The 12,123-nt window shown below is 43.7% G+C and overlaps 1 protein-coding gene across 1 annotated transcript in view; it reads left to right on the top strand.

Moving 5' to 3' along the window:
- kiaa0586 (KIAA0586 ortholog) overlaps window positions 1-10,731 on the top strand; it is a 32,010-nt gene extending 21,279 nt beyond the window's left edge. The window contains exons 11-28 of the mRNA XM_069152786.1: window positions 205-381; window positions 468-681; window positions 791-1,003; window positions 1,315-1,433; window positions 1,874-2,029; window positions 2,417-2,601; window positions 2,693-2,817; window positions 2,903-3,099; window positions 3,178-3,328; window positions 3,765-3,906; window positions 4,045-4,295; window positions 4,800-4,852; window positions 5,026-5,127; window positions 5,231-5,369; window positions 5,614-5,753; window positions 5,849-5,882; window positions 7,693-7,894; window positions 10,403-10,731. Coding sequence (XP_069008887.1) covers window positions 205-381; window positions 468-681; window positions 791-1,003; window positions 1,315-1,433; window positions 1,874-2,029; window positions 2,417-2,601; window positions 2,693-2,817; window positions 2,903-3,099; window positions 3,178-3,328; window positions 3,765-3,906; window positions 4,045-4,295; window positions 4,800-4,852; window positions 5,026-5,127; window positions 5,231-5,369; window positions 5,614-5,753; window positions 5,849-5,882; window positions 7,693-7,856 — 2,562 coding nt within the window. The 3' untranslated portion in view covers window positions 7,857-7,894; window positions 10,403-10,731. The remainder of the gene's footprint in view (window positions 1-204; window positions 382-467; window positions 682-790; window positions 1,004-1,314; window positions 1,434-1,873; window positions 2,030-2,416; window positions 2,602-2,692; window positions 2,818-2,902; window positions 3,100-3,177; window positions 3,329-3,764; window positions 3,907-4,044; window positions 4,296-4,799; window positions 4,853-5,025; window positions 5,128-5,230; window positions 5,370-5,613; window positions 5,754-5,848; window positions 5,883-7,692; window positions 7,895-10,402) is intronic.
- Window positions 10,732-12,123: the final 1,392 nt, after the last annotated feature.

The following is a 12,123-nucleotide window of genomic DNA, read 5'->3' as shown; positions in this document are numbered from 1 at the left end:
TGCTTCTTTTGTCTTTCTTCTTTTCATTTTTGTTCTTTTCCCTTCTTTTTCTGCACTTTCTCTCTTCTTTTGCTTCTTCTTTTTCTCTAGTTCTTCTCTCTCTCCTACCTTCTTATTTCTTGTCTTCTTTTCTACTTTCTTTCTTGTTTTTCTTCTTCATCTTCTTCTTGATCTGAGATTCATGGTCCTCTTCGTCATCCTAAGGTTGAGATATCCTCAGAGGACACTGTCCGCACCAGAGGTGTCGTGACCACACAGCAGAGGGCTGGTGGGAGCTCCGCCCACACAGAGAGGGGGAAGCCAGTAAGAACGTTCAGAGGAACAGGAAGTAAGCCAGCAGCGGGGAGAGGAGTCAGAGGACAGACAGCCAGAAACACAAAGGTCAGACCGGATTTGACTAACAGGGATTGATTTGATCGACTCAACATACAGGCGATCACTCTGTCATTCATCCTTTCTGTGTGCAGGTAAGGGGGGCGGAGCCTGACAGCGTCGCAGGTGGGCTAATGGATAGTGAGCCGGCGGAGGTGGACGGAGAGCCGTACTTGACCCGCCTGTACGGCAGAGCCCCGTACGAAGGTCTGAGACGAACTCTGAAGAAGAGTCCGTATCTTCGCTTCAGTTCACCTGCCTCACCGCTCAGCAGGAAGCCCCGCCCACAACTAGTGGAGCGTGTCCGAGGTGAGGAAAAAAAAAAAAACGAACCGCATTAAAACATTTAAATCAGTAGCCTGATTATAAATGATCAGCTATGTGTGTTGTCTCTGCCTGTGTCTGTCTTCCTTCTCAGGTGTGAAGCTGAAGTCGTGTAAGACTCAGACCAGTTTGCCTCCTCCCCTCAGTTTGGCCCCTCCCCTCAGTTTGGCCCCTCCCCTCACTTTGTCACCAGCAGGACCTCTGCACCGCAACGCCTTCAGCTCCTCTCACCTGGCCCCAGATAACCTATCTGACCTCGCTGTGACCGCTGCCTACAGCTACCCTGTTGCCATGGCGATCCCGCTGGGTCAGTAAACTAATCAACGCCTACCTGTTGTTATTCATGTTTTTATTTTTGTTTGCTCTGCTCGGTGTTGTAATTCACAGCCTGACCTGATGGTGACAGTGTTGTCTCACTGTTCCGGCACCAAATCGCAGACACGATAATACAGAAGTGTGTCTGGTTTATAGAACAGCAGTGTTTTCTTTGATCGTGGAGGGTTTTGATGACGACAGATCTGCAGATGAAGATGAACCTTGGCTTTCAGCTAGTTAGTTTGAAATATCAGTCATTATTAAAAATTTAAAATACTAATCCAACGTGTTGTTCCTCTGCAGGTCGTCCCAGGATGAACTCTTCCTCCAGGTGTGGACGTCCTTGGAAGGTGACATCACCACCCGCCACTCCGTCCACAGCCGGCGATGTTGCCGCAGACAGTGAAGCACCTGAGCAACAGGTGAGCGGCGTCAGATTCCTCTGCTCTCCCCTGATCAGAGTTAATAGAAGTCCCAAACATATGCTCATCCTGATGATGAGTCTGTGCTGCATTGATGTTACTACCATAGCAACCACAGCAACAGCCGCCCATCAATCAGGACCGGGGGCCCTGATTTTTAAAAGAAAAAGTTTGGACTGAAGTGGAAGTTAAAGATAAAAATCTTCCTCGTTGGCTCATAAACTGAAGCTGGTTATCAAAATATCATAAATTCCTCTAGATGTGTGAATGAAAAACAGATTTATAAATGCCTGGAATGATTTGTGTTTAAATTAAATCTTTCACAAAGGCATCGTCCAAGCCAGAAAAAAATACCAGTCTGAACGTTTGTGACCGAAATCGTCGCTGCCGGACTTCAGATGTACTTTGAGTTTTACAAACTAGTGTGTTTGTGTTGACAGAAGGAGCAGCTGGATGCAGAGGAAACGCCGCCTCCTCTCACCTCTTCACACACTGTCAACATCATCGAGAGGACGAGCGAGGAAGAGGAAGAGGAAGACAAAGAAGAGAACGTCTTCCCTGGAACTGACTTCCTGTCTGTCGCTGATGTCGTCCAGGTGACCTCTTTGGTTGTACCACAACAGCAGATTAAAAAAGAGTAAAAAAAAAAGCTACATGATTGTTCAGCCAAATGCGGCAACTTCCTGTATCCATTTCAAATTAAAAGCTCCCATTTCAATGTAAAATCCCTCTCGCATTTTATACGTATTATAGACACTTGTTGGGGAATTATGTGAAAAGTGTCCAAAGAATCGGCTAAAATATTCAGGATGTGTAAAATAAGGTGTTGCTTCAGAGGTATACTGTAAATTTACGTGACAAATATGATTATGGAGCACATGACTGTCAGGGATTGTAACTCCAAGGACGTCTTGAAAAAGGACACCATGTTTAAAAATAGTCCGAGAAATAATAAATTGTCCTCCTTTCTCTTCTCCCCTCAGGAGGAGGAGAGTGTGGTGGGTGAGGAGGCTGTTGAGTTGGACGGGGGTCCGACTGCCCCTCCGGTCGTGTACCAGGGTCCGGTATTTCCTCCCCAGGCACCCTCTGCCCTCCCTGCCCAGTATCAGGTCCCTGTCCTGGCCATTGACCAACAGCGGGACGTCCTGGAGAACCGGCTGGTGGAATGGTGAGAAACCGGTCCGAACTGGACTGAACGTGCTGTAGCTCCACTGTGTTCTGCTATTTGTTTCTCATCTGCTCAATTTGTTTTTGTTCAGGGTGGAGCAGCAGCTGATGGCCAGGCTTATTTCAGACATGTACCGCCCCCCTACCACTGACCCCGCCCAGAATGAGGAAACAGACCAATCAGAGCTGAAGGAGGAGAGCATCACCTCAGACATTGGTAGGTGGACCGGCTGACATCGTTCGCTCCGTCTCCACCTCCTCCTTTAGCTCCTCCTCCTCCTCTGACTTTTGTGTGTGTGCAGTGGAGGCAGCAGGAGGTGGAGGTCTGCAGCTGTTCGTCGACTCCAACATCCCGGTGGACTCGGAGTTAATCAGGCAGCTGGTTAACGAGGTTCTGGCTGAGACGATTGCTGTGATGCTGGGTCGGAGAGACACGCTGGAGTCGGGTCCAGAACCGGAGCTGGAGCCACCAGGACCAGGACCACCAGCACGCCAGGAGGTACCGAACATCTCCGCAGCACCGTCAGAGCCTCCCGTCCATCTTTGTACGTATCACACACACCTGGTTTTGTTGCAGGACGGACTGCCACGGGTCCCCACGCCGGTACTGACCCCGCCTCCCAGTCCAGCCCAGCCCTGCAGAGAGAACACACCCATAGCCACACCCCCTCCATCTGAACCAACCAGCCTGATTAACTCCGAGTCCCCGCAGCCAATCACACCGCCAGGTTAGCCACACCAATTAATAGCACATTGTATACTGCAGCAGTAGTTTACGTGAAGTAAAAGGTACTGTCTTTAGCAGTACAAGCTGTAGTAGCAATAGTATTAGTGTCTGTCATAACATTAGCATAATTTGCAACAATTATGCAATTGCCTTAGCAGAAGTAGCTGTAGTCGTGACACTGGTAGCATTGTTAGGAGAAGTAGCAATTCTAGCAGTAGTTTCAGTATAGTGTTAGCGCTAATAGATTAGCATCAGGAGCATATTTTAGTCTGATTACAATATGAAGCTAATCCGATTATCTTTATGTTGTCTGAATAGATAGTCAGATTATATGATACATAAAATTATATGAATTTATTACAGTTAGATTATAATTTGATTACTCTCATATTACAGTCTGTTTTTTGTTTACTCTCTTTATCTAAATGTGACTTCAGAGCCTGTAGCCACGCCCACCCAGAGCCCAGAGCCCGCCCCTTCTGTTGCTCATCAAGCCCCGCCTCCCCACACCTGGGAAGACACAGAGCCGCCATTGGACGAGGAGAGACCAGATGAACACATGGATACACACAAGCAGCTGTATGTATACACACACACACACACACACACACACACACACACACACACAGCAGGTGTGGAAAAGTTTCAGACATCCTGCAGTTTTTATTTTGGACACATTAAAAAGACATCAAATGCAAACGGTTTCTCCTCCTGCAGGCTGATGTCAGTAGCAGAGGAGGAGCCTCCTCTCTGCTCCCCTCTTCCTCCTCCAGCTCGCTCCCGGTCTCCTCCTCATGAACCCAAACCGGTGTCCCCCGCCGGCTCCTCAGAGGCCTCCAGCAGCTCCAGCAGCTCCAGCAGCTCCAGCAGCAGCACCAGTATAGTGACGGCAGGAACTGAAGCAACGCTGAAACAGATCTCAGAGGGAGAGCTGCTCATCAGTGTCAACCACCTGGCAACCATGACGGGTAACATCCTCATCCTCATCATCATCATCACTTTTGTCTTGTGAAATACTGTTGACTTAAACTGGTTCAGCCATTTCCTGTACACCAAAACCCTGCATGTTTTACTCTTTTAACATACATCAAACTGCAGTAAGAGTTTTAATGTTTTTTTACTTGTCTTATATGTCAAACTTTTTTTTTTTTTTTTTTTTTTATAATCATTCGCAATTTACATATTCTTTACACCAAAGTCCAGTCAGAAATCTGCATATTTGACATGTTCATGCTCTTGTTTCCAAACTCTGTTCAGAAACCTGCAGATTTAAATGGTCTTCTTTGGGGTTGTGTGAAAACACTGCAGGAAGAGAGGAAACAACAGAATCCACTAAATATCTGATAATTGTGAATGACCTTTAACAGCAGGACACCGATTGGAAGCAGACATCAATATCTACCGGGAAACAGGACATCTACGTGTCCCTCTGAATCCTGTCTCATGTCTCTCTGCTTCTGTTTGTCTCTCAGAGGAGGAGGCCGTCTGCAGCTTCTCCAGCTCTCTGCAGGAGCTGCAGGACATGGTGAGGAGTCACTGAGCATGGCGCCGTCATCAAATATGAAATAAGAAACAATCATCCGTGTTATTTCACATTTGTGATGTCATCGGTTTTGTTTCACACTACAGAAAATAACAACTTCTCACTACTGCTGTACATACAACTTTCTGTTTTGTCACTTCCTGTCCCTCGTTCAGGACTTTGACCCCCCTAGTGAAGGACAGGTCGAAGGTCACTACCTCATGCCGACCAGGATGGAGCAGAGACTCTCACAGAGAGGAGAGAGGCCGCAGCCGGAGGTGAGTTAACCATTTTTTAATAAAACTCTGTGGTAAATTATTTTTTACCGCGACAAGCGGAAGAGACATAAAAACACATTCAATGACCTTTGACCTCTGCAAGGGCTCCTGGGGGCGGGAGGAGGAGCAGCAGGAGGAGGGGGAGGAAGAGGCGAGTGTTGGGGAGGTGAGAGACGATTGGACTACGAAACCTCCCAGGCGGGGTCAGACGTCATCGCCTGGCCAGATCAGCCAGGCTGCAGGTATGACTGCCTGCAGACACACAGCGATCCTTTTAGTTTCCTCTGACGAGATAAAAATGTTCTAATAAACTCTTCAGACCAGATAACTGAAACAAAATACAACGAGAGACCTGCTTAAAATTATGCCATTATTACTGTCCAGTTTTGAAATTCTTCACACCAAACTCCAGTCAGGTTTTTGATGATTTTATATACATACTGTAGTCTGACATCACTTTGTTTTCACTTCCCCCATATGGGTCAGAAGTCAGTTTTAAAGGCACCGATCAGGACTCGGTTGCCGTGGGCAACTTGATGGTGGAGCCAATCGGCACGCTGACCTCTGACCTCAACCTGTCGCTGTCTCTTCCTCCGCACCTGGAGAGCACAGACACGGCAGGACAGGTGAGACACAAACATACACAGACGCACATTAACAGGTTTTTATATGTTCAACAACTTTGAAATAAACAAGTGTATGTTTTTGTGTGTGTGTTCAGGTTGTCCTGGTCCGCCAGTACGACAGACCAACAGGTACGAAACACACCTGACTCGAATGGTTTCATTCCACAAACTGTCTCCTGTCACTGAAACAAAAAGATGCGCCTCCCATGTTAGAAGTTGTTGTTATCGTCAGCCTCACAACTTAATCAATAAACGTAATCAATATAATGAATTTCTACCTCAATTGAAAAAATATCCGCATTATAAAACAGTCAGACAAAAATAGGTGAAGCCAAAACAACAAACACAACTCCTGAGGAAGTCAGAATAAGAAACTCTTCATTTCAAGGATTCATCAATTTTCAGAAAAAATAACAACTGAAAAACGACATAAAATTCTTCCACTGAAAATGTGCAAACCCTGAATAGAGCGGGTGTCCACATACTTTTGGACACAAGGTGCATGACTGCACTTTGTCGTGTGACCAGCAGATGGCGCCGTGACTCTACTGCTCAGTTCTACTGACAGATCGAACTGTCTCTACTGTAAAGCGCTATTCAACTACTGAGGACAAGACAGTCAGCGTCCCCCAGTCAGGTGACCTGGTTTAACTGGTCACCAACACCAGTGAAGACAATCGTCCCAAACACGATGGAGGGAAACGCTTATCAAAAGCTGCTGTAGTTTCTCTCTGCTCATTTCATGTTTGATAAAATGTGGAATGCGCCCTTTTTATTACATCTGAACTGAATACAGATTTATTACATCCAAACAGGGGGAAATAAAGAAGGGCATGAGCGTTTGTCCCGAACATCACGGAGAGGGCTGTGAGTGTGTTGAGAGCACACAGCCTCTCTGTCACCACACCTCCATACATGGAAATGTTTACACTGCTGAACACTCAGGGGGTTAAATCATCTTCATCTGCACACTTGAAGCCAAAAATCTCTTTAAAGGATCATTCCGCTTTATTTCATCCTGCTGTATTTCCCATTAATGTGTCTGCTGTGTCTCTATGGGTCAGGCTAACTTTGCACTCTGTTGTAGAGATTCAGAGAAACAAATTCTTGATAAAACAGAAATTGCAACATGGAAACAAAAAAATTCCTTCAACTTAAAATTTTTGTCAGTGTGAATAAAGGCTCAAACACGATGAGGAAGCTCGTGATGACGATAAGGAGACGTTTCACTGGAGCACATCTTCTGTCGCTTTCTGTTTCTCTGGTTGTCATGGTAACATGTCAGATGTCAAAGCCGTCGACGAGGCGTTTGCGCCGATGTGTTTACTATCCCGCTTCACCAGCCAATCAGAAAGCATGTTGACATATGTCTGACTCTGTCTGTGTGTGTGTGTGTGTGTGTGTGTGTGTGTGTGTGTGTGTGTGTGTGTGTGTGTGTGTGTGTGTGTGCGCGTGCGCGTGTGTGTGTGTGTGTGTGTGTAAAGTTGAAGGTCTGTCAGTCTCATCTTTGCCTCTTTAATTAGAACAAGCTCAGTAACTGTGACAACCAGCCAACGGAGAGATGTTAGTGTGTTGCCATGGAGACGCAGAGAGTCAGGAAAGAGTTATTAGATTCTCATGGAGAGGCAGAAATGTCTGTGGTTAGTTCACGGTCTGTAATAACATCAGGACTGTCCAGGGTCTAAAATCCTTAAATGTTTCCCATCAGAACTCTTCATACCGGCAGCGATGTGAATTTGTGACAGTTGTTCAAGAAAAGGTTTGAATAGATCTGTTATCTCATTCTTCCGAAAAATGATGGATTCATATTGACGTGCAAGTAAATAATTTTTTTTTTTTAAACGCCATATGAAAACGTCATATAATCATATCTAGTTTAAAATCAGCGGGTCAGTGTGATGAGGTCATGAAAGCTGACCAATGATGTTTGTTTCTGCAGCTGGACAGGAGGAAGAGGGAGGAGCCAAGACGATGCACGTTTATCTGCCCTCCATCAGACTGCAGGAGCAGCAGCAGCATGAGGAGGAGGAGGAGGAGGAGATGATGTTGGAGTCGGTGGGCGGAGCCGCAGACACAGACTCCTCCATCAGCGATGTCTTCTGATTATACAGGATCAGTCTTTGGCCTTATTGTCCCATCAGGTTAGTTGGATAAACTTCCTGTGACCTTCGACCTCTGTTTATCTGCTCAGCTAATTTAAACCAAACAAACTTTGGCGAACTGAACAGAAGCGACTGTTTCAACTCCCACAATACCTCCACAAATAAAACTGAACCAGTTTAAAAAAAAATGTTTTATTATATTTGTAAGTTTTATCATTTTATCAAATAGTCTTTTGTATGTACAGAGTTCCTGAGGGGTCACGGCGAGAGTATTTTTTGATGATTACTTTTGCGTTACCTTGCGTCACTTTTCTCCTTCGAAGCCAAATGAACGCAAAAACAGTCCTAAAAAAAAAAATTCAAGTGCATTTTAACCAGTTTTAATTAAAAGGGTTTCGAGGTTCTACCGTTTCATCGAGTTGAATAAATGATGTAATATATTGTCGAGTTTAATGGTCCATGTGTCGTCTTCAGCTGCAGCCATTTTTCTTTGTGCTTATTTCGTGTCTCTGCGGTGGATTTCTGAGTCAAAACCGAGGGAACGTTTACCATCACGCAGCCCATCACACACGCAGATAACAACAGAGAGCTGATATCAGCACACACACTCAATACTTTTCAGCCACACACACACACACACACACACACACACACACAGACGCACACACACACACACAGTAAAAACGCAGACACAGACAGTGTGTGCTAGATAAGAGGCTGATAAGCAGGAAGTGGGATTAGTGAGGCAGCAGGGAGACAGTGAGACTGACACTGAGCAGGACACACACACACACACACACACACACACATGTCAGCACACACACACGTTAACACACATTTCTGCAGGGGCCTCGGCTTCACGTGGCCAAAGAAAAATCCCGATGGTGGGATCTCTATCTTCAGGGAGCTGCTTTTGAAAAGCCCAGATAAAAGCTGAGAGGTCAGATACAGGTACAGCAACCATATATAACGCATATAAACATAAATAATAACAAACATATATAATCATATGTAAATACTTGTAAATATATATAAACATGTAAACACATGAACATTATTCATAAACACATATAAACATACATAAACACATATGAACATATTTATGTATAAATATATATAAACATATATTCAACACATACATAAAACATATATAAACAGGCAAATATATGAGTATATAAAGAAATAAAAACTAAAAAATAAATGCAAAGTCAGAAACAAACATGTACAAAAATATATTGGCATATAAACACATAAATGCACGTAAAACACATGCAAACACACGTTTGCATATAAAAACACATATTAACTTAAACATACACACATGAACATATATAAACATCATATATTTATCACATAAACATACAAACACATACTAAGTGGGGTTTTTACTGAGAAAAGAAAAGAACATCTGAGTCGGACTGTTTTTGACGTTTGAGTCCAACATCTCAAACCTTCAGTGTTGACAATGATGAGTTCAGTCAGTCAGTGATCTGTCTCTTTGTGTGTATGTGTGTGTTTCTCAGAGTATTGATCAGACTGATTGGCTCTCTGAGGATCTGTGTGTCTGCGTGATGATCGATTTTCTCAGGCGGCGGATTAAACTTTGTGCAGGTTTAATGAAGCTGCATACGCTCAGTTTCAGCCTCGGGCAAAAAAACACACATCAAACACAGGAAGTTCTTCGTGTTCAACACACACTGCTGCTCTTCTTCTTCTTCTTCTTCTTCTTCCTCCTCCTCTTCCTCTTCTTCTTCTTCTTCTTCTTCTTCTCCCTCTTCCTCCTCTTCCTCTTCTTCTTCTTCTTCTTCTTCTCCCTCTTCTTCTTCTTCTTCTTCCTCCTCCTCCTCTGCCTCTTCTTTTTTCTCTTCTTTTTCCTCTTCTTCTTCCTCTTCTTCTTCTTCCTCCTCTTCCTGTTCTTCTTCTTCTTCTTCTTCTTCTTCTTCCTCTTCCTCTTCTTCTTCCTCTTCCTCTTCTTTTTCCTCTTCTTTTTCTTCTTCTTCCTCTTCTTCTTTTTCCTCTTCTTCCTCTTCTTCTTCTTCCTCCTCTTCCTCTTCTTTTTCTTCTTCTTCTTCCTCTTCTTCTTCTTCTTTTTCCTCTTCTTTTTCCTCTTCCTCTTCTTCTTTTTCCTCTTCTTCTTCCTCCTCTTCCTCTTCTTTTTCCTCTTCTTCTTCTTCCTCTTCTTCTTCTTCTTCTTCTTCTTTACCTGCCGATGTGTTGATTTTTCATCAGCTCATTATTGATCCAAACTCTCTCCCTGTTACAAAGAAAACATCCAAACTGGGAGAAAAGTAGGAAAACTTTTTGTGAACTTCACTACAGTTTTTCACAAAATTATAACATGTTTGTCTCATGAAGAGAGAAAATTTTACAGCATATGAGCTCAAAATATTCTGAAATAATTCCCATCTTTCAAATCAGAATTTGACACAAGTGAAGATAGTCGACCAGTTGATCTAATTCTTACATATGTCAGTATATAATTATTTTCATGTATGTGATTATTATACATATACATACTGACATGTTTATATTTCTGTGGTCATACAGAGAACTTTCTGCTGGTCAGAACCGACTTCCTGCTTGATAAACACGGAACCTGATCTGATTCTCGGTCTCTCGGTGGACTCGTCGTGTCTCCGCGGTGCATTAAAGATCCATAAATACCAACAGAAACGCAAAGCTTTCATGGAAGCTCTTTGTTTGACTCTGAGGGATTTTTGGATAAAAAAAGGCCTCATTAATACTTTATCATCTTTATTGTTTTCACTTCTCTCATCTTTCATGTCTTTGGAAACATATAGGGGTGGAAATAAAAAAGCAGTCCCTCCAAGATTTTTGAGTTTTTTGGGTGATTGTTGCGATCAAAAATGTTTGATTTTGTGGCGTTTTAAGTGATTTTTTTTTTCCTTTTTCTAAGCTTGTCTCTTTATTGCATCCTACCTCTTTAATATTGTCTCAAAAATATTGTTTCATCTTTTATTATCATATTTCACCTCACGTCATCTCGTCTCTTCTTGTCGTGTTCCGCTTTTCCTTCCTCTCAGTCCTTCCAAAATAAAGCTCCAGGGTTCATTTCTTCCCTCTGCAGGTCGAAGCTGTAAAACAAAGCGGCGTCGTTCTGCTTCTTTGGCTCCGCTTGATCAATTCTTCAGCAGCTGCTGTGAAATGAATACAGCAGCCGATGAATGAAATAAATCTGCCGCTTCAGAAGCTGTTCATCCAGCTGCAAGTTAAACTTAGAAACAATCTTCAAAAACTGCAGCTCGTCAACAAACGTCTGAAATCTGAAACGTCCTCTTGACTTTCTGAACCTTTGTTTTTAATTGTACTTTTCTTGTATCTACAGTCGCAGTGACATGAAACAGTCAGCAGGCAGTAATGGTCTCTGCGGGAGATTGTGTAACCGCGGAGTTTCCTGACCTACGACATCCGATCTGGATTAACTTCCTGATTTATAAATTTTTTTGTTAGTAAACGTTTCAAGCATAATTAAATCCACCTCACAAATGACAGTGGACAACTCGAGCTGTCCCTTCAAACCTTCAGGCTGAGCATTCAAACACGAACCAAGTTACACCATTTTGGTTCCAGTTCATTTTTCCTTGGCTCAGCGTCTTTGATTGCGTTGGCTCATCTGATTGGTCAACAGCTGATTAAGTTTAAGTAAACTTCACTGGGAAGTCATCATGAATTAATAGACCAACATTTTTTAGCATTAAAAAACTATTACATCATGTTCCTAAGCAGCAGCAACAAGTGGCTCTGCTATTAGCCCCTCCCCCCCTCACTAACATACTAATAAATGTGACCTCATTAAACGCTACACAACTCCACTTGCTGAGACTGAAATGACCCAGAAACCAAACGAAGACCCGTTCATGCTGTTTTTTTCCAGCTGATTGTTCTATATGTAGAACAATAAAGATTAGTCGAACCGATGACATATAAAAACACTGAAAATGCAAATCAGTTCAAGCTGTAAATGTACGGAAAGTGGGAAATTTCTTCGCTACAGCAGGGGGGCTCTGAGGGGGGAGCTGCTGCAACAGGCTGCCACTAGCGCGGCGCCAGGTAACCTGACGTGCATGTTTTTGGATGATGGGAGGAAGCCGGAGAACCCGGAGAGAACATGCAAACTCTGCACAGAAAGGCCCAGGACCGGATTCGAACCCGGAACCTTTTTGCTGTGAGGCGACAATGCTAACCACTGCACCACCGTGCCGCCCTATATAATTGGTATTTCAAATTTGAGAAGTTGACATTATGTT

The sequence above is a fragment of the Embiotoca jacksoni genome, unplaced genomic scaffold, assembly GCF_022577435.1.
Source record: "Embiotoca jacksoni isolate LCO1_2020_lvr unplaced genomic scaffold, fEmbJac1.0.p SCAF_18, whole genome shotgun sequence".
NCBI lineage: Eukaryota > Metazoa > Chordata > Actinopteri > Embiotocidae > Embiotoca > Embiotoca jacksoni.
Note: the sequence above shows the minus strand (reverse complement) of the source record. Positions and strands in the feature narration are given on the sequence as shown.